Genomic DNA, 22,842 nt, shown 5'->3' with positions numbered 1-22,842 from the left:
CTATTTGCAAATGTCAGGGTTTGCTAGCATACCGAGCGAGTGCTGTGCTTTTGCCACGGATAGAAAAACCTGGATATATGGAGAAACCTAATAATCTCATGTTTTAGCCCATTTATATTAAAAGGCAGAAGGTACACACAGCAGATCTTTGCTCCCATGGGCCTACAGGGTTATTTTGAGTAATCTCAGCCAAGTGAACTTCAGTCTCTGGCCTAATGAAAAAAGCACTATTTCAAGGAATCCGTTGCTACCTAGCTTTGACCTTATGCAAAAGGGCCGTGCTGGGCGTTTGTCGGCAGAGCGGGCTGTCCGCACAGGGGAAATGTAAGCGCGCAGGCTCATTACAGTGACGAGAGGACGCGCTGCATAGATGGTCTACTGCTGCACACACCCAACGTGTGGACATTTTTCTGCTAGTAATTGGGGCTAGGCCAGGCAGATGAGGCCAAGGAGACAGATATCTGGGGATTAGGAAATAAGAAGTTTTCCTAGAACATATTTTTACAGTTCCCACCTCACCTCTCCATGTAATCTCAGTTTTGTGCCTCGACGTGCTCAGTTTCCGACTCACAAGAATGCACTAGCACATTTTTTCTCATGAAATGGGATGTGTCAATACTTCACAGAGATTTCTTTACGGTGAATAAAGAAATTGGTCAGTGCATATCACACATCAAGAACAAAGTAGACTGGGGATTGATATCTAACTGAATCAACTACGATAGGTCCCATATCCCATTTTAGCAACCCATTTTAGTCAGATTTGTTTTGGCCATCAGGGAGGTTTGATTTAGACAGTGTGACTATAATTAATTTATTGTGACATCTCCATGCTGAGTCTAATTTCATAAATAAATCCCTGCTAAGGTTTATAGTTTACGAATACAGTAGCGCCCAAACTGGTCATTTTTAAAAGGCCTCCAGGGGCTTGAAGGTTTGATGCTCTCTGTCAAGTTGTCAGTCTCTTTTGTGGAACAGACACAGTGATGGAGGCTGTTTTGGCACCTCTTGGGGTCAAATTGTTTGCAGGCTCCAGCGCAAAGGCCCATTAGCACAGAGGATGATGGCAGCTGGGCGATTTAAAGCTGAGCTTTTACAAGTGCAATGCAATGAAGCAAGGGATGAATTGAACAGTTGTTTTATCCCCCCATGTAGCGCCTATCCAGATCCAGTCGCATTTCCGTTATTTTTCCGGGTTTAAGATTCCGCTACAATTACTCACCCAGGAGAATGAATACAGGTGGATAAGCAGAGAGTTTCGAGTTAATATTCTGATCTTGTGTTACTGTGGATTGGAAGGACTTGAATCTTGCAAATTGTAGTTCTTGTGGAGATCACCTAGGACCTACCACATCACCTCTAGCTCAGGGCATGGAAGATTTCCTCACTCTTGTATAGAGTGCCCATCACTGCCCTTCCACTTACAGATGTCCCTCAGAGATCCCGTACCATGCCTCCATGAAGATCACAGTGAAACCAGCTGTCTTCCTTCTTAAGTTAAAAGGTCGGTTTGACAGTTTGCAAATTACTTTATTACCACCCTAGCCGTGCCGATGGCCACATGAGTAGATATTTGATTGGAAGTGTCACACTAACAGAAAATCATCTTTAGTCTTAGTAAGGTAGAAGACAAGACTGTATTTAGAGCCCATTAAGACCTGCTGATGCCTTTCCACTTGTCATGGTTCATTGTTCCTTATTCACTGTTACTCAGTTCAGTTTTAGATATTTCTGTTCCATTAAATATTTGTATATTTACTATTTTAGAATTATAAAAGTTATGTGGCAGAATTTGTCTTTATGTCTTGCTACCAAGCTTTACTGAAGGGCCAGCTAACTCTCAGAACGTTGCTGTATTGTTACTGCCTATAATGTTGCAATTTGTGGAATTTTGGCCAGGTAAACACTAAAAATTCAAATTAACGTTTCTTCCTGAATTTGGCCAAAGGCTTGTTAACCTGTATACCATCCGCTGCAAATGCATGCCTTGGCCAGCCAGAATTTCAACCATTAAATGAGGGGCCATAGAATTGGAGAGCTGTAAGGCTGTGCTTTGCTTCTTCCTGTCTGCAATAGGCAGAAAACTCCTGTTGATGAAAAGGGTATGCCAGTATGGAAAAGGTTCTTGTGTGAGTACTGTAGTAGTCTAACACACAGACTTACACACACACGCACACACACAAGCACACACGCACGCGCACACACACACACACACACACACACACACACACACACACACACACACACACACACACACACACACACACACATATGACTGCTTCACATGGAAAGAAGATTCGATTGTAGATTTGGAATGAATATATTAGGAAATGGCTTTTTTCCCACTATTTCAAAGGAAGGTTCTGCTCACTTCAGTAACTGTTTTTTAACAATAGACTCACTTACAGAGCTGAGTTGACATTTTTGAGGCAAACTAATTATGGAAATGGAATTCTCCATGCAGAACTCCCTCCGTTAATAAAACAGATGTACAACATACACCTCAGGAAGATTGTTTAATAATTTCTTACTCTCAGAGACAGACTGAATGCCAAAAGACTCTAGGCACTGTTCCTTATTTCAAGGCTGTCTGACATTTAAAGGCTGTTATTGTGCAAGCAGATGCAAAAAGTTAGCTTTGGTAATTATCTATGACCATGTTTAGCAGACATTAGGATGACTGACAAAGGCCAAGCTGTAGATATAGCTTTAATGGACAGCATATGTGTATGCCTAAAGTGTTTTGATTTTGGAAAAACACTGAGCTTTTGTGTATTATTCTTGTTTGTGTAATTCTACAGTAAGAGTTGTGGAGGCTGCATACTGTTAATTACAGAAATGTGAATTCTGTGTATGTAAACAGTAGACATGATACATTTATTTATCTGGGTATAATAATCACAGATTACTCACACACAGCAATAGAAAGAGTCCAAGATACTGGAGCTAAAGTGGCTGAGGTTTGGTTTCAAATTCATGAGTGTTCCAGACCTAACTTACAAGTCACGTACATCCCTGAAAACCATCTAATTCATACAAAAACAACATTAGATCAACGTTTTAAAAAGTTTTTTATAAAGTTAATGGATAATGCATACCCAAGAAATAAAAAAGTCAAAAACAGCATGACACTTGAAAGTGGCTTTCCAGCTGAAGATGTTCATCTTAAACCATTGTCTGTCTGAGCAGTGCATAGGTCTCTGCAGCTTGGCTGATTACAGTATCATTGTCTAAGGACATGAGAACCTCTTTTTCTGTGCACACGAACAGAAAGGCCTCTGGGTACTCATGGGTGAAATGGCTTTTAAGTCCATTTTCACAGATTTAAATAACATGAAGCCTCTCTTACAGGCCACTTGTGTGATTGAAGGTTATTTAATAGTTGTTTGAAATACCCCCTACATGCTTTGAAAACACTAAACATTATGGCATTGAAGTGCTATTAGCTTTGTAAGACATGGTAGATAGTAGGTAGTACCAGCTGTGCTGCCTCTCATTGCCCACTATGCTGCTGGTTTGAGCTCTAAATAGGTCCCTGAGTTTGGTGCATTTGATTGAGTTTGATACCTTTCTTTTCCTAATTTTTCTGCTCCTCTGTTTCTCCTGTTATTGTCCATCATTTTCTTCTCCTCCGTGTTTTTTTTTTCAGCCCAGTTCTAGGCCACATCCACCCAGGTTTCTCATTGGTCAGTCAGAGCATTCTGTCACTGTAGATGTAGCGTGTGCATAGCAGTGTGAGCCAGTGTGAGGCACTGAGAGCTAAAGCCACATTACACGGCTACACAGCCTAATCAGTCCTCACGGTGGTCTGCTTACAACATTACTGCATTTACTGATCTCCTCAGCAGAATTCTACTGACCCAGCAACCCGGCGCTCCGCTGGGAAAACAAGTTCTCCCAATCACTCCAGCATTGGTATGGATTAATAGATTGTATCTATTTAATTATCTTGAAGAAATCTGCATTTAAATATAGAAAATTGAAGTAAATGCAGTATATACAGCCTTAGGTTTTAGGAGGACGTAATAATTGTCACAATTATTTTGTATTGTTTTAATTTAGAGGCTCTTAATTCCACTGGTGCTGTCTCTGTTTACCGATCTCTGAAAGCAGGAAAGTTGCTCTTCTCTCTCTTCTCTTATACTGACGCCATTAAATAGTCTATGCTAATTCACAAATATGCTCATTCACAAATATCACGAACATGCACGCAAATCAAATCAAAGTTTACTTTGTTACATATGTAGTCATACACGGCACAACTAGCAGTGAAATGCCTGTTCACATAGAAGGGTAGTGAGGAGATGGAGAATCTAAAGATTTAAAGCTAGATAATGTAACTAAGAGAAAAATATGGACTGTAGTTCCAATATACACAATGTATATACACAGATAATAAACAATATAGGGGTATCAGGATTGGCGGTGGAATTGTATGGGTGAGTATAAATGAACATGCACTCATGTGCAGAGCTGTTTGAATATAGATGTTTAGGTGGGTCATTTACAGCAGTATGGTGAACTTATGACCATTTGAGGCATAGACTTAGTAACTGACTCAACCTCAGAAGGGCTATAAATGTAGGACATGAATATGAAAATGTGCTTACATGAAGCGCAGTTTGGAGACATTGAAATGAAACAGCAGATTTCAGACTGATCTATTTAGAGCAGCTTCACCACAGTATGCGTAACCCAGAACAAAAGATTCGCTTTTGAATATGCAGCAGAATCAAATGTGACAGGGACAGGTGATATTTGCCATGAAGGAGGAAGGCTCTTTGGGTTGCCCTCACTGTGGGCCCCTTGTTTACCTAACACAAATTAGACAACATTTTATAAGCATCACTTCATTTTCTCCACTGAGTAGAGTGATTTGTTCAGGGTTTTCAGAGTTCTCAGCCACAGGGCAGTGGACAGGCTAGCTCGCTCTCACCAGCATGTTTAGCTGCGTGTCTGCTATTGTACGATACAGGAGAATCAAAACGCATTTGGGAATTGGAAGTTAAAAATACTGGAAAGATAATTGGGCATAAAGCCATAAAAAAGTATTGTTCATTTCCCCATGGCTTTCAAATTGGGAGGCACATATCAAATACAATATGATGTACTGTTACATCCCGTAATGAATATGCATATGTTTATCCACAAACAGATGAGCAAGAGGCATCCTAAGGGATTTTCAATGAGCTATCATAATATAACTTTTTAATTAAAAACAGGGCAATCTCTTTCAATTATGACAAAAATCAAATTAAAACCCAGCTGCTGGTCACTGAGTATAATTGATGTGATTCAGTTACTTATGTTATTGTTTGACTGTTCAGTACCTCTGTCATTTTGTATCTTTTTACACCTGTGAGAATGTTGATAGCGTTTTTACACAGGCGAGCACATCCATGTTCACATGCAGCAGATGTTAATCAGCAAAAACAACATAAATGCTACTGGTACATATTTCATCTTTTAGACTAGCAACTGATTAACAAGCATATGCACTGGAATATTTCGTTTGCAGTTCATTTGGAGCAGTAGTGGCACCTCTAGATCCTGTAGATGCTAACCCTGGTGCACTCGTGTGAGATGGAGGAGGTTGTGCACTGAGGAGTGATTCTTTGAGCTCCTGCCACCTCCCATCCGCGGTTCGGTGCTCTCCAACCTTGGCCTTGGTACCAGAAGAAAACAGTTTTTTCCCATTATTTATGGGAAATAACCACCCAAAAATGACTCTCGCTACTTCTTATGCACAGTGCTTGAAGTTTACTTTCAGTGTGTCAGACTAAATTACTGTATCATTTGAGTGAACAGGAAGCAGTGTGTGGGGGGGAAATGTGTAGGGAGGCGATGAGCTATGCTTATAATTCAAGCATGTTTATTTGGGTTGCTAAATAGGAATGGGTGTGATGTATGTATGCATTTCTATACTGTGTCACATTGCCCATCCTTGTTCCGTTATATTAATCGAAAATGCAAATGAGTGTGAGAGGATAGAGCAAAGCCAACTGATGTCAAAAAGCAGCCAGGATTCGCAATAACTGAGCAGAAGCAAGAACTCCCAAAGACAAAAGACCTACCAACCCCTAGATTTCCTTCCCTTTCTGTGGTAAGGAGGCTTTCAGCAGCAGAGGCCTCATGGGAAGATCAGTCACTGTCAAGGGAGGTGCTGGTTGTCAATTGATAATGGAGCGGAGTATTGAGGGCCTTCGCCTGCATGCTGTCCTAATTACACTAGCACGGCTCTCCACCCATGTGTTAACACTTGATTTATTTCCCGTTAGCTTGTTCGCTAGGCTCAGAGTTAATTGGTTTTCCAAATGAGTGTTGAACTATGAGGATCGGGCATCATTAACTAGATACTGTTTTTGCAATGCATTGTGCCTTGTAATGCCGCGCTAAGGTCAAAGAGGTGGAAGCAGAGGTTCTGTAAACAACTGTACGTTACATTGGGTAATTATGGCATTTTGACCCATATATTGGTTAGGTTAAAACTGGAAACTTTTTTCTATTCCAGATGTATAGGACATAGTAGCAAGCCTAGGTCTGTGAAAAAACAAAACAAAACAAAACAAAACATAAGATAAAAAGAAACAAAACCAAAGTCGTGATGCACAGAGGCTCCACACAGTGGCCTCTGAATCAGCTCTACTGGTGAATTTGTTACCTTATTGCAGTCTGTGGTTGCCACTGAATGGGGATGCAGCTGTTATTATTCTGAGGATATATATGACCTGGAGCAGCTGTTAAATTGCCAGCCCTGCCATCCTGGTAGAATTTCCAGTCACGTTCAACTCAATGTACTTTGACAGTGTTTATTTGAATTTTTTTTTTTTTTTCATTTATTTTGCCTGAAGTAAAAACAGTGCTTAATATCAGCATATTTCTTCAAGTGAATAAAAGGTTCACTCACAGGTCTACCTCCAAAGCTAGTGGCACTGCATACTGTTAAACTGTCATATTGATCATATTAAAAAAATAGAATTGCTAGATTACTCAAACCCCGCCAGTGAAATGATCCTTCCAAATTAGTATATCAAAACACTGTTCTGCTAGAGAAGATTCCTTTTGACGGCTGTTGGTATTAGTGTGCTTGATGTGGTTTAAACCCCGAACGCTCTATCAAGACACAGTGTTAACAAAGTGGTCCATTAGGAAGATAGGGAAGGTCTCTGACCGTTTCATTATGGGGCAAACTAATAGAGCAAGGTTTCCAAGTTAGATCCTTTCAACAACTTAATCCCTCGCATAATCCTTAACTTTAATTTAGTCTAATCCATGCTCACTCTTAGTAAACCACAGCAGCACGCAGAGCAGAATTTAAATATCGTTAAGGCAAGTGACAAGGCCTGAGAGCTATTTTTGGCAGCCAGTGTCTTTTAACCAATTCAATCCTAATCAAAATCTTTGTTAATCTCTGAATTACGAAACCACTGTGTACCATATAGGTTAGGAAACAGTTCGAGACCTAATCTCTTGTTTTTACAGCACATTTCGACTGGTGAAGAAATGTTATTCTGATTCATTTAATCCAGTGTTCTGTACTTTTTTCCCTGCATTTTTAAAATTACCTTCTTTTATGGGAAAGGGGCATTTCCGTCACCAAAGTCATTTAACTGCACATATGGAAAAAAATTACATGGCATGAAGACATAGCTTTTTAAATCAGACACTTAACAAAGAGGATGTGCTTTTCGCAATTGTAGTACAGCTGTTTGTTCGAATGAGATTGTCATTTATAACACTATACAAGCTTCTTTTTGGAATGCGCTTAATTGCAACGCGGCTCATTATGCAGTGTGGCATGTTTGAGAGTCAGCGTGGGAATTAGTCTGGAGTAAGATGGCAGACAGAAAGGAAAGCTTTGAACACCACCTGAGCTTGAGAAATAGGCACGGTGAGGCGCTGAGCACATGCCTTCAGCTGTTGAAAAACAGGAAGCGAAGAATAGGGAAAGGAAGAAATGTGACAAGAAAGATAAAAATAAGCACGGCATCAACAGTGAAGGACTAAATGCCGATCTAGAGCATCGCCTCAGCTCGAGCAAGAGGTAGAGCCCCCCACACACTCAGCGGGAGCGACACTCATTCACCATCTTTACATTACGGCTCCGGTGGATCTAAGTATTGGCTTTGCACCTCGTGAATAATTAGTTAAAGTTCAGGCTGGCACTGAGAAAATGTGAGAAGCTCGACATAAATACCTGTGTGAGGCATGAGGACTTATTTGGAATATGTCACATTAATTTTGGTGTCTGTTGCTAGAGCATGCCTTGCTAGGAAGCCATTTCATCGTGCGGGATTTACTGAAATTCCGATAACCCACTTAAATGCAATACAGGATTCAGATAGTGTCAATTATGGTGACCTCCAGAGGGTTCAAACCTGTCTAACCAACAGGACGGGCAGTTTGATGCAGTGGGAGTGGTTTTGGCTGAACATAAACACAGCTGGCCCCTTGAGCCCTGTAGATCTGCTTCAGTTATAGTGTGGGATAACAGACACAATCAGAGTCCCCGCAGCCATGAGTAATGGTGTGTACTATCCTAGTGCACTTCTAAAAGGTTACAGAATTGTATATATTTAAACGTGTACACTTAAAATGCCTGTCATCATCTTTATTTATAGATTTTAAAAGCAGTTCCTCACATTTACTTATGAAATAGAGCGATAAGTGTTTCCAACTCTGCCCATGTCACATTTAACAGTTCCCACTTTAATGTTGCTTTGACATGGTAGGTAAGTACTGGACTCTTCAATAGCCTGTCTTGTGTTCATTTACCATGAAGCTTTCAAGCTACTGAATTGTCTTTGTGGTGGAATTTACTAACATTAAACCCATTTTACTGAAGCCCTGGAAGCTTTTAAGTGGAGTCTTCCATGTATTCCACCACATTTATACTTTTTAAACCACAGCAGAATATCTGAGAAGCTACTACTGATATAAAGGATGGCTGTTTAATACTACTTGGAAGGGATGTGTTAATTTATTTAAGATTAGAGGTTGTCCAGTCAAAAGTTGAATTATCAAAGCATACATTTTCAGGTTCACTTTTTGAACCATGAAAAATGTTTTGGAAACCAATAAAGGCATTTGCTAAACATCTATCAGGTGTCTTTTCATCTGATTAAGTGAGATGGATGTCCTATTAAATGATGAGATATTTATTTTTCTGTCTGTTTGTGATACTGTATTCATCTCGGCTTGGGGTCAAATGCCAATCTTGTTTCCTCAGATATGGCAAATGAAACAATTGTCCCTGCACACAATCAATATTTTCTGTTCGACGTGATTCAGCTGTGTGGCTTCCCTCACAGTGGGACTGTATTTATTAGGGAAATCTTTTCACAGCCTGATTAAACATTGATTTTTGAACCCTAAACAATTAGAGTGCTGTTTTGAGATGGAGTCCAGCCTGTTACCTCATTGTTTTTTTTCTCCCACTGAATCATTTCTGTGCTTTCAGGGTTATGATGATGGATATGACGGGGAATATGATGACCAGAATTATGAGGTCTATGACGATGGCTATAGCAACCAGTCCAAAAGGTATGCTCATTGAGAAAGCTCTTTTACTCTCCATGCTGTTGTTGTTGTTTTATAAACCTGGATCTTTTACATGTATGAATATGTGTCTGATATTTTCTAAAACATTTTTTGATCTCATTGTAGTGTGTCAGAATATTATGAATATGGACATGGGACCAGTGATGACACTTACAACAGTTACGGTAAATACATCTTTGATTTGTAAAGTGCTAATCCTCAGACAGTTGTGCCACTGTAAAATTCCTCTTTGGGGCTTGAAGCCATCACAACAAAATCAATGAGCCATTGACAATAGGGTCAATGTCAGACATTTAACATTGCCTCCTTTTTGATTCACAATTTCCCAGCAGTTCCTTTCCCTGGCATGTCTCTTGTATAATTTGTATACTCAGCCACTAAACCATAGGAAGCAAACACCCAGATGGTCATTGTATTAATACCCATGGACTGTTTGGGAAGCTTCCCTAAACGCTACACATGCAAAACCCATCTTACTGAAACCTACCACACAGTGGGTTATCCAAGGCGCCATGTGTCATCTCAGCGTCCTGAACTGCATCTTATCTTCCTGGGTCCTATCTCACAGAGAGTGCGATCCTCTTTTAACACCACTAACGTCCATACCCAGCGGGCTTAAACTCTGGCCATGGGGCGGCTCCCTTGTCGAGGGACACATGGTTCTTCCTTTCTCATTCCCCACGGTGCTGGTAAATCGCTCTTGGCAGGGAGATAAGAGAAAACACCGTTTTTTTGCCAGTGGCCAAATCGGCAGGGTGCTGCAGTCTTTGGTGGCCAGCCTTCCTGTGCTGGCTCCTAGGGCATCTTTAAGACACGCTGAAAGTAGGGGACCAGAACAGGCCCGAAGGTAGGGAGAGAGGGACCGCCGGCCTTTCAGATGCTGCTTTGCCTTTTGAACAGCTTCCTGCACAAATCTCTCTGAAACCAGGTATCCAGGGATGCCACAGCTCTTGGCAGGGGTGCCGTTGTTCTCCACTGAAGCCACCCTGCACCATGCGCCTGTCTGGTCATTCGCTGCCGCATGGCAAATCGCATCTCAGTGCGGCAACACAAAGAAACCGAGAGAGCAGTGATTTGATTTCATGCGCCATAAACATTCTGTGACACGGAACTAAAATTCGACCGTGCCGTGAGACCTGTGCTTGTAATGACATTTGAGTGGTAACGAGATGCAGCTGCCAGGCCCACACAGCTCTGAGGGAACAAACCAGCCAGTTTCATGCACTATACCGACCGGCGTCGGTTCCCTCTGATTTGGTGTGCTGAATAGCAGGGTTTTGATGTCATGAAGAAGGGCTCTGCTCCAGTGTGTTCTGGCATCACAACACCGTGCTGTGATGGAAACATCGCGTTAACTGCCATGAACACTGGGTTTCCTTGCCGTGAAGGTGGGCCGATTGTTCGGTGAACGGTCCAATGAGCACGCTCATGGAGCCTAATGGCGCATCGATTCCCAGCACGTGCCACAATTCTATGACAGCTGGGTCATAGTGCGAGCTCAGCTAGGAATTCATGCCTCATCTGTCTAGTGCCACTACCTGATAATTAGGGCAGTGTGACATTGCATCCCTCACATCTGGGAAAATGGACAAAATCAGAACTGGACAGAGCTCAGTGAGTAAGCTGCCTTAAGCCTAGCACGTTTGCCATCTATTTGGTTTCTCTGCAGTGTTCTGTGTCAGTAAACAGCTTGAATATCTTACTGACATTCGTGTTGTTATATTATGTGCACGGTAGATCAGAGAAGATGAATTGAAAACCATGAATGTATAACACAGAAAACCACTCTGTAGCGCCAAGAGCATATTACACGGATTTTACATGGATGTGCTGAGGTGATGTGATCCTGATCTTTTGGTTGTTTGTGATGTCGTGTGATCATGTTAGAAAATGTTATGTCTGAGTATGCAGACCGATTGATTGTCTGATCGATGGCTTTAAAGCTGTGGAGTTTTCTGAATCTCATTATGTCTTGTGGTCACTTTACCTGTAGCTGAAGAGGAGTGGACTCAGGCCCGGCCTGGTCTGAAAGCTCCAACAGCAAGGCTTGCCAGAGGGGTCTACAGGGAACACCCCTATGGTAGATACTAAAGGTGCTCTAGAGCAGTGAGCTCCCCTTACTGGCAAATAACCTCAAAAAACAAAACAAAACATGTATTTACTTCCAAATTTAACCTCCCCTAACCAAGGAGCAAGAAAGTGCTTACAGCACTTGGTCCCTTCACTGTTTTGATAACTTGACTTATTTATAGGATATATTAAGAAACACAGTTGAAATCTAGGTCTGGCAAGACTCTTGCTTAAACAAAATACTTTCACTGGAATGCTACTTCACTTAGTTGTCTAATGTTTGCTCCCCCTGAATCTAAAGCATGGGATTTCCTACAAATTGATGCTTCCTTGTTCTTGGCAACCATTTCACCAAGGCAAAAACTTCTACTCCTAAGTACTACACACCCGTATTGTACATTAACATCTTTCTTAATACTTTTTGATTTCATGACAGTAAATAATGAGTTTGTATATTTGATTTTGATATCAGTATTGGGATTGAAAGCAATCAGCTATGTATGTAGCTACCTACAAGTGCTCTGCTTTGTGTGTAGCCTGTATTTGTACATAAATATGTAATAAAAAGTACATAAAGCACCTTGTGTAAGCTTCTCTAAATAGGTGACCATAATTGTTAAATTTTTGTTGCCATAATTTGTTAATAGATCTGACCAGTTTTGTAAAATTAGATAAGTACATAGTTGTTTTTTTAGTAATAAATGCCTGTTTTAGTTCAGGAAATTGCTAATATGTTTTTTTTTTATACACTTAACAAAGAAAAGCAACAAAAAATGAACTTTAGGCTGTCGAGACATTTTGTGTAACAATAGATAAGATACATTAATACAATTCCAACTTTGTTAAATAATTTTAACACTAGCACTAAATTGTTCATTGAATCTTGAATCGTCATTTAAATGTTTAAGGTGTTAATGGAAACCAACTGTTTAGATCAATAAATTGACTTTTTTTAACATATTCTTTAAGCTTGGCCTTATTAAACAAAAATTCTGACTTGTTTGTACTAGCATGACTCTGTGAATGATATGGAGATTCAGGAGGTAAGAACGTACCCGTATTACTGTAAGACTGTCTAAATGGCTTCAGTCATTGGTGTTAGCCAGTATAGCCAAAGTATGTGAATATGGCAGATATTCACAATGTTTCATCACTCATTAGAGTGAATGGGATATACGTAAACTGATATGTTTCTGCTACCTTTATTCTTATTCCACTGAACATCAGAAAGCTGCATTTGTGTTGTAATACCAATGCTTTTAAATATCAGCTATTGAAGGTCACTACCTTTTAGAGACGTGAACTTCCTTCTGTGACTGTTAGAGCTGAATGCCGACGTGCATTAAGAGACTGAAAGGATGACTAAACAATAAGCAGGTAACCCTAATAGTAACTCTAATGTTGCGAATGCCAGTCATAAATGAAGTTACTCACACTTAAAAAAGTAAACCTACCCTGTCTAACCCCAAATAAATGCATCGGCCCCCTAAAGCCGCTAATTAAAGTTAACTAGTGACTTCAAAAATGACTCCCTAACACACAAGACAAAAATTAACATTGCATTCATTAAAATAACTAAAACTGAAGTTAATACATGAGCAGTTAAACTAAGCATTTTAACCCGAAACAGGAAGGAGATAGTTGCTCTGAAATCAGATTCTTCTCCATGACAGCTTTTGTCCTGCCCCTCAAATTGGTTTACTTTTTTGATAGTGGCTCAGGCTTTGGCATCCTGCTTAAGCTGTTACATCCATTTTGCATGTGATTGGAAATTTGTTTAGAGTTTTTGTCGTATGTATTGTGTGTCATATGTGTAATATTCCATTTGAGACACATAGTCTACTTCTTAAATAAGATCTCTTTTTCGACAGGTCTCTCTGCTTGAGCAAAGACGCACAGGGAGAATCAGTCATTGGTAAGTAAGCAAAGCCTCCCTGGCTTTGGTTATACAGACACAAAGGGAAAACATAACCTTTCTGCCTGTCATACGTATCATCTGTTCAATATTTATGCCATCAGATGAACTTGTGAAAAATAGATCAATCTATGTCAGTGAATAATTAGTTCTTCCAACAAGATATGGAGTATAGATCATTACAGCAGTGAAAACCATGAAATTAAATTCTCTCCGTGTTTGGTACCTGAAATGACAAATATTGTAAGAACCAACTTTTTTGGTCAGATAATTGCAGACTACAATAAAAAATGTAATACAATTTGGGAAGCCTTAGAAGTATGTTTGATATTATGTGCAGTGGTGGTGTTATCATGAGAGTTTTGGAAAAGTTGTGACACCAACCCTAAATTGGTGTCTTAATAGTTCCAATCATTAATCTCTTACTCAATAATTAGGACTCTTTAGAGTTAAAAGGTTAGGTCTGTATACTGAGCACATAATGCTTTAAATACCATTAACACCAAAATACAGCATGCATGTTTAGACTGTCAGTAAACCATAGGTGTAACATGGTTTCAGAGGGTCTTAAATGTGACTTAAACAGGGTTTTACCACATCAGTGTTTTTGCCACTGCAAAATGCATCATTGACTCTTTTATGTTCTTCCATTTATAAGCCTGTGTGGTGTTGTGGCCAACTGTCAGTCGTTGATCCTGTTCTGCTTGCTTTCTTTAGTTCTACTTAGTGCATGCTTATGTCTGGTTTCGTTTTTCCTTAGTTTCGTTCAATTCTTCAGTTGGAGTTTGCTTCCTTCTTTTTTTCCTACACGTTTTACACCTATGACATTACCATTTCTTTAGTTGTAACAAATCAAAAGCTGTTCTTTTATTTATAGTTATGGACAAGAAATAATTATAAGTTACGTGAAAGGAACAGCTATGATGAAAATTAACAAAGGATTGCCAATTACAGAACAGATAGCAATTACATTACTATCTGAAGTAAGGCAAGATTAAATGACAGAATTGTTTTAGTACATTTTAAGATCACACTACGCATGACTTCACAACAATGTGTGTTTCTTGATACCCAAAAATACACATATATTAATAAAGTGTGTCTGAAGATAGGTAGGAGATAGGAGATATAGATAAATAGACAGATGAACTGACTTATAGGCAAATTATGCTTTGGGGATTTCTGTGTGGAGAGAGTCTGGTGGTGTTCATATTCTCCTTAATTAGACCTGAAGTAGATATTTTAAATGTTTATGTTTTATGGATCACATGCAGCTAATACCATCAAACCAATGAACATCAAAACCATAAGCCTTTTATAAAACCACTTTATTCATGACCCAAAACATATTTATATATCTAATATTAAAATAGTATTTTTGTATCATATACACAAAAATCCTATTGCACAATTATGGAGTTTACATAAGCCATAACTTCATTAACTATCATTCTTGGTGTTACCAAGGGCTTAGAATTTTGTCTTAGCATAAATATTCCACAAATTCAGTATGAATCTCACACATTTTTGTATGGTATGAAAAACATTCTGGTAAAAATGAGTAGTAGACAAAATTTCCATGCAGCTACATAGATAGTGAGTTTGCAGTGTCATTTTGTGGAGGGGAGCATATTTAAAAGTCAGTTTTCCTCTAGAAAAGCAATCAATTTGCTGCTCCGTTCCTTCATATGAGGTTCACAGTCCCACACTCTCTGTTATTTTAATTCAATTGTCTTTAGTATTTTTCTATTATGTGTAAAACACCTTGCCTCATGTAAGACATGGTCCATATACATAACCCTCCCTTACCTTGTCTTACAGTGAAGTGTGGACCTCACTGAACACATGATGACTGCGTTCCTCAAGTGTAAATAAATACCACACAGTTATTTGATAGACAAATAAGGAAGACGCCCAAGACATTTTGCTTAGAGTATTTATAAGAGATGTTATTGTGTCTATAGTACCTACAATCATTATCACAAAATGAGTAATATAAACTTCTAAGACAGTCAGTTCATGTCATAGGAGAAACCGAGAGGGAAGGTTCCTGTTCACACTTTGTTATGACAACACCACAAGCTACTTAACATAGGCACATGAGACATTCTGCATAGGGGTTCGCTGGAAGGTAAAACTGGATTCAGATTGTTGCTGACTTGCAGTATAGGCCGGAGAAATTAATTACACACTTGACTGAAAGCCTTAAAGGACTTGTGTGTGATCTCAAGTGAAAAGGTGGCCTTTGGAAACATTGTTTTGAACATGTTGGGTATTTATCGCATTTTTTAAATTATTGCAAGAATTCTACCCAAGTGAAGTAATGAAAATAGCAGCACATGGATACAACAGGATTATATTCTTCATCTTCATTTGTTTTTTTAAGTCTGTCTGGATTGGTTTTGCTCATTTTGCAAGAAAACAAAACTAAAAGAATATTTCGCAACAATCAGCAAGAATATACTGGCTGGTAAGAAATCCATGGCCGTTTGTTTATCAGAAATATTTATCAGAAAGACAAAGGAAAATAAAATTCATAAAGAAATCATAATTTTCCTTCACTGAGGTTTTTGATAAAGAACAGCACATTTTCTATTACCACAGATAATATAGAGGGATGTAGATCAGTGCGGTATAGCACTGAGAAATAGGATTTCTCAGAGGTGGGGGGCGATTAAGTTATCAACATATACTCTATGTATTATTTAAAGATGGTCCAATAGAACAGATCAGATGAACCTTTAGGGGTTTTGTCCCTTTTTGAATAAGTGTTAGTGACATTGAGCCAAGGCTCATTTATGCTAACTTATGTATATCAAAGCCTCAGAGGGCAAGGCATGACTTGCATGAGCAGGTGCATGTACTTCATTCATATGCATGCATTAGGAGTGACTGTAAGATCACTCATGCTTATCAGATTAGATGCCTAAAAATTGACATGACCGCTTACAGCAGAGTTTAGCTGTTAGCAGTTTAGCTTTAATCTTTTAATACTGTTGCGCCAGTCTGATCGTTGCTGCAGAAGGTTATACCATTACACCAAGCATGTGAAGGCCAGACCTCACTGTATCATCACTAGATTATGGTTCAACAAAGGTGGCATCATGCAGTGAAGAAAATCTGACAAGATCTGTCGAGAAAATAAATGCAGTTTCATTGTGATTTGCCTGGAATATGTTATTTGTATTCAATTGATAGATTTTCAAACACTAATCACAGTAAGAGCACCATATTCTTTGAATCAACACAGTATTATTTACTTTGCAATACAAATTCAGCCAGTAGCTTGTTGGGGTTTAATTCAGTGTGCATTTGAAGGATATTATGTGATCAGACACATTTGATTGACTTTGGGTTTGTTAGTTCTAGCAAACATTCCCTGCTAATCAGTGTCATAGAGGTGGAAAGTGTTCTATCTCATTGCTTCGGTTTGGTGAAAAACCAAAACATAACGCTACTACACTAATTCCACAAGTTCAGACCAACCATCCTCAAGGCTATAAACCTCCTACATCCGGTCCCGTGATTCACCCATCATGCAAAAATGTCTGTTGCTCTGTTCAGGAGCAAATGCATTTATATTGACAAGAACATATTAATTCTTGATGTATCCATCTAAATAAAGACTAAAATTCACAAACAGAAAATCCAATTTACTGTCACATAATAGCGGCAGTTCCATCAGGTTGAAAAAAGCACTTCGTTGTTTACGATGACAATGCTGGCCCACCAATCAAAAAAGGGAGAGAGATCAATTTAGAAAAAAAAAAAAGCACTTTTTTTAAAGACTCATCCAATCTTCCAGTGTAAGAGCAGGAGGACGTCACCTGTCTCCCAGTCCCCTCATTCATCACCCATGCACTAGTTTCTCATACATTTCTGACTGAACGCATTAGAATTGGCATTATTGTCTGGACAACCTTTTCAATAATTCAATAAAACTCAGCTGCCTGTGAAAATATCAAATTTCATCATATACAATAAGTGGTGAAGCTGTTTTGCTTTGCTTTGTTTTGAATTATGATCCACTGTGTAAATGTATAAAATGTGTACTTTTTTCTTTTTCTATTTAAGCTCACTTGAGCTCAGAACAGAAACACTTTCAAAACACTGTACACCTCTGAGCACTCAACAGCGCTGGTCGGCAGAAACTGCATGCAGAATTGATAATTGAATTCAGGTGGTTTGTTTCGTGGCCGGAAAACAACACAATTAAATCCTGAGGACTTAAAGCACTTAACTTTCAGGAGAACAAAACTGACAATGTTTACCATCTCCTGGCTGTGTTCATGGGTTTATGGCTGTGAAGTGTAATTGATGTGGTGTTTGTCCCACCTGTTCCCCTTTGAAATGGAGTCTTATTTTAGCTCATTAGTCTGAGATAATTGTCCCCCAGTGTGATGTGGAGGCTTGCGCAGTGTAGGCCAGGCTAAAGATGGTGTGAGGCAGGGCCGTGAACAGTGGGCCAGCTAGCAGAGTCCTGCTTAGTGAAGCTTCTCCTTCTCTGTACAGTAACGAAGCAAAGCCAGCTAGACATGTACCCAGCGTTGTTTAGTCCTCAACACAGATTAGTTTTGCTGTAGTGGCTTGGAAGTAAATGGGCACAAATGTCCATTTAATTTATCTAGTGGGCCATTTCAAACAAGAAATAGAATTGACTACTTCATTACTTTATCATTTAGACAAGATGTTAGTCGGTATGGGAAAGGGAGTAGTTCCATCCAATACTCTGTTGAAAGAGTCCAAAATGATTAACTGAAATTGTACTAAAATCCTAAATACAATCAACATCCCTATATTGCAGGTTGGAGCACAAAAACTATCTAGACAGCTAACATTATGCATGGTGTCTTATATAGCTAATGAAGAACACTAGACCTATTTTGAAAACACATGTACAGTGTAACCATTTAAGGGCATTTAAAATAAACAAGGTTTCCAGACGTTTCGTATGTGTAATTAATGACAGCGCCATAGGTAAAAACAAAACACATTCATATTCATTACCCATGATAATACGTTGCTGCTTCGCGCCCAGCTGCAGGTCTCATTCAGTCACAGGCTCACACGTGACTGCACAGCTGGCAATCACAGAGGCTTATTCTGTCTCCCACCTTTCGTGTTATGTCAGTTATGTCTCACTAGCCAAAAATCTGTTTATGTGTCTAACGCACGAGCCATCTCTTTGTTGCAGATTCTTCGCAGTGAGCCAATGGAGGGGACAGATAAAACCATGCAGAGTAGAAGACTGTCTCTCCTGACGGAGGTCAGCAGGTCGTCAGCACCAGCCTGCTGGAATCTGCATGCCAGGTGAATATGTGAAAGCACCACTGCTTCAATACCAGAGAATGTCCAAGGGGCCCAGGGTCATGACTTATCCTTATATTATGTACAATAATTTCATGTTTTTGGACAAATATGTTTGCAACTTAACGTTTCAGTCTTAAAAATGTTTGAAACCTGAGCCTTTTTTATATATGTCAAGATTTTAATTAAATCTTGAAATCTTGTGAAATTTCCATTATAGCTACAGAACTCAGACATTTCATCCATGAGTTAAAACATATATGACTCCAACTAGCATATAGAAAATGAGCCTTATCCTCCTTCTAGGCTCTTTGGTCTTCTTTATCATCCTAAGGTGTGGAGCACAGTCCTGGCGGCCGTATTTGCACAGAATCTGTGTATTCTCGGCTGTGCATTCAAGCGATTAGCATTGCAGGGTTAAAGCGTGTGCTGCCATCCATCACGTTGCAGTCACCGGAAGCTTCTTGCAGCACCGTTCCCATGCAATGTGCCACACGTTCTGAGCACCATGTCTGTGCTTGCAAATGGCAAGAAAAGCGATGGGGAGGGGCGGTGGGAGAGGGACGCTATTTACACCCGCCTGCCGGATTCAGACCTGCGGGGGGTTGTGTTGTCGGCTTTGATCATATAACAGCTCCTACAGCTTCATGGTCAGATGATCCTGATAATAACAGATGAGTCTTTCTTTCTTTCATACTAGCATGTATACTAGAGGGTCGTGGATGTGCTCCCGCTCAGTAATACGATTTGTTAACCTGCGTGCGACCTGTTGACTGCTAAACACGTGTTTATTCCTTACCTCCTAGTCTAAGTGATAAGGATGATAGTCTATATTTTCAAAGCCCTCAATAGGCTCTTAGTCAGAGGAGCTGGCGGTGTTCAATAATCTAAGTGCAAACGCAAGTATGTTATGATTGAAGAGTCAATTAATGCCACCTGGCTGAGAATTCAAATGCTTGACAGTGATACAATGACACCGTCTGCTTGCACAAGAGTACTGGCCTGGAGCGTCTCCTTTATTGACTCAGGGGTAACACAACACACTTGGCCGAGGTCTCCTGAGGGATTTGTGATGGAAACCAAAGATGTTTGCAGCTCTGGAGACACTGAGTGAGGCTTGTCAAAGAAGCTGTGCTTTCCTGTTAATGTCAGTGTTATCTTAAAACGTGTTCCTACCTATAATGTATAAGTGTTTTTTGTATTGTAAATAAAGAGCTTTGCTTTTGAAAAGAAACATGAAATAAGAAAGCTCAATGATGCCTTCACAGATGAGCAGTTTATCCATGAAATGGTTTTGTTTCTCATTTTTCTCACCACTGTGAATTCTGTAAATGTACCCTTGCTCTCACACTTCTTATCTTGTCATTTGGGGATGAGGTTGGCAAAATATCAATGCAGGGCACTGATGAGCAGAACATCCATGTGTTTTTGTTGGCCTGGGAGAGAGAGTGAGAGAGAGAGAGAGAGAGAGAGAGAGAGAGAGACAGAGAGAGAGAGAGAGAGACAGACAGAAAGAGACAGAGATAGATAGATAGATAGATAGATAGATAGATAGATAGATAGATAGATAGATAGATAGATAGATAGATAGATAGATAGATAGATAGATAGATAGATAGATAGATAGATAGATAGATAGATAGATAGATAGATAGATAGATAGATATGCTTAGAGAAAACACAAAATGCTTTGTTAGGAATGGCATGCATTCCTGAGGTGGCTGGGCACATGCCTCAGACCAATCAGCCACTTTGTAAAAGCCTCAGATTCCAGTTAAACATGATATCCTCAATAACTGAGGCAAATTTGACAACTAGTTACATTATAACCCATTAAAATGAGTTTCACATCAGTGATCACATTAAAAGACCATAATAACAGTTCTAAAAGACTTTTGAATAGATGTAATATTTTGGCTCTAATGAACAATCCATTTTATTTATGAGTCAGTCATCACCAAATGGTTTGATGGAAATGTGTTGGCTATGTGTCGTTAGGTTTCCATGGCAGCAGCCAGAAGAGAGTGCTGTTGCTGCTGTCCTTTCCAGCAGCCACGAGCAGCCTGGAGCCCTGGAGGCTGGCCGCATCCGTGACCCAGCTCTCCCCTGTACTTAGCAGGTCAGCAGAGCCACCCAGTCACATGCTCTTTACCACTTTATCCCAGATAACTCATCTTTCCTCTCATCTAAGAGCCACATTTCTGTCACTTTCGTCCCTCCTGATCCTTTTCGCTGTTTCATTATCACAGACCTGCTTAACATCTCCAGCTGAAAGAGCTGGGAGCTCTGCAAAATGACAGCATGCCCACACTAGTCATGTCATTCAGAGTGTGATTCAACTATGTAAAACAGGTGCAAAATATGCTCTGCTGTCCAACATGCTTACAATTAATAGTCTGACTTTAACTGGAGATTTTGTGGTCTTCAATGCTCAAGTTTTCAGCTCAGACAAACAAAGTAGTTTTTAATTGTTTTATCTTTTGATTGAAGTTTATCCCTGCTCTTAAACCTATTACCTGTTATCTGTATATATCAGCTTTAATAAAGATGATGGGTACTGTGATAGATGTCATAACATTTGCCTTTCTGTGTTCCAGCCAACTGTGTGGGCTATAGAGGAGTTTCAGGTGGAGAGGTGTCAGCTCCTATCCCTGTTTCCTGGCCAAGAATAAGCCCATGGCCAGATACGTTTCCCATGTGTGGTATCACCAGATGTTAATACTTTATAAAAATCCTTTATTTAATTTAATGTTATTGTTGTGCATTTATCTGACCAGCATAAAAGCTATTTCTCTTAAACCCAGCACTTCGGTTATATAGTTATTACATACATTCAGGAAGATATCTCATACCTGCCTCACTGTTTACTAAAATCCAAGTGATGTACATTCCTCAAACATGCTGCAAGAAAAGTGCGTGCGATGAAACGCATGTGCTGACAGCTCAGTGCCATCGTTAAAGTACACAGCCAAGCCTGGGCGAGTTTCACTGCTGCTAAGAAATGGTGTGTAAAACAGTGGCAAATGTGCCAGCACCAGTCTTCATTAGGCACCGGGGCCTGGCGCCGATGCCCAGAGCAGATGTCACCCGCGTTCCCTTCCTCCGCTGGCCCGCGCCCGACAGCAGCGAAACGGAAGCGTCCTGCGCCACGTACCTCTCCCCCGTCGTGAAGGAGCATGTCCGCGTGCCTTGCATCTGCTGAGCTGGGGCGGGAGCATGCCCTGAACTGCACTCTGCCAGCCAAAGGTTCTCCGCAAACAGTGATGTCACGCGCCCGCCATTATTTGGAGGATAAGGTCATAGGTTTAGGTCGTAGGTTATGTTTTGAGAACATGTAACTATGACAACTAAAAAAAGGTTTTTTCCTAAATTGTACAAATTTTAATAATGTTTTGTTTGAGCTATCGTATCACACAAGTCCTGGCCAATACTCTCAATTTGGCTTGGTGCCTGTAAGGCAGTGCTAGAATACTAAACCCAGCATATTTCTGCTGCAATCTAGTTCTGTCTGTTTAACTGATGAAAGAAAAATAGAAGAAGAATGCTTTTCGTTTCAGAAAATGAATCTAAATATTGACCATTCAGGAGGGAGATGTGGGTGCTTATCCCAAGCAGCACAGGTCAGTGCTGTCGTGGGGAAGACAAACTGTGCAAACGCGACATTGTTTAAGCAGCTGCTGCCATTTGATGAGCTGCAGTGTTATCTCATGACTGGAGTTTTAAAGCAGGGCTAACCCACAGAGCCTGCACAGTTAAGATGACATGTCTTGTCAGAATCTTTAGCATGTGTAGATGATTTTCTGGCCGTTATTTTTTGACTATAAACTGGGTTCTGAGATGGGAGGATGTACTGGCAGCTGAAGGAAGTCATGAGCCACTCTGTCTCCCTCAGATTCAAACCTGCCGTTTCCTGTTTGCTCATCACCTCAGTTGCTAAGGGCTCGATTGAGGCGTATTCTTTTTATATGCACATCACTTTGTAGATTGCG

At 40.0% G+C, this 22,842-nt stretch overlaps 1 protein-coding gene across 5 annotated transcripts in view; it reads left to right on the top strand.

Annotated features, from left to right (window-relative positions):
* Positions 1 to 21,739, top strand: part of khdrbs2 (KH domain containing, RNA binding, signal transduction associated 2) — a 64,294-nt gene extending 42,555 nt beyond the window's left edge. Inside the window, exons 7-13 of one of the 5 annotated variants that reach the window (XM_081725172.1) lie at positions 9,461 to 9,543; positions 9,667 to 9,725; positions 11,555 to 11,641; positions 13,503 to 13,546; positions 18,741 to 18,856; positions 20,852 to 20,972; positions 21,451 to 21,739. In XM_081725172.1, the coding sequence (XP_081581298.1) occupies positions 9,461 to 9,543; positions 9,667 to 9,725; positions 11,555 to 11,641; positions 13,503 to 13,516 (243 nt within the window). In that variant the 3' untranslated portion in view covers positions 13,517 to 13,546; positions 18,741 to 18,856; positions 20,852 to 20,972; positions 21,451 to 21,739. Of the gene's footprint in view, positions 1 to 9,460; positions 9,544 to 9,666; positions 9,726 to 11,554; positions 12,684 to 13,502; positions 13,547 to 18,740; positions 18,857 to 20,851; positions 20,973 to 21,102 lie in introns of those variants that run through there. The other 4 variants (XM_081725173.1, XM_035531727.2, XM_081725174.1 and 1 more) reach the window with 4 other exon arrangements.
* The last annotated feature ends 1,103 nt before the right edge of the window (positions 21,740 to 22,842 follow it).

Source organism: Electrophorus electricus, chromosome 12, assembly GCF_041902795.1.
Source record: "Electrophorus electricus isolate QZ-2024a chromosome 12, ASM4190279v1, whole genome shotgun sequence".
Lineage (NCBI taxonomy): Eukaryota > Metazoa > Chordata > Actinopteri > Gymnotiformes > Gymnotidae > Electrophorus > Electrophorus electricus.
Note: the sequence above shows the minus strand (reverse complement) of the source record. Positions and strands in the feature narration are given on the sequence as shown.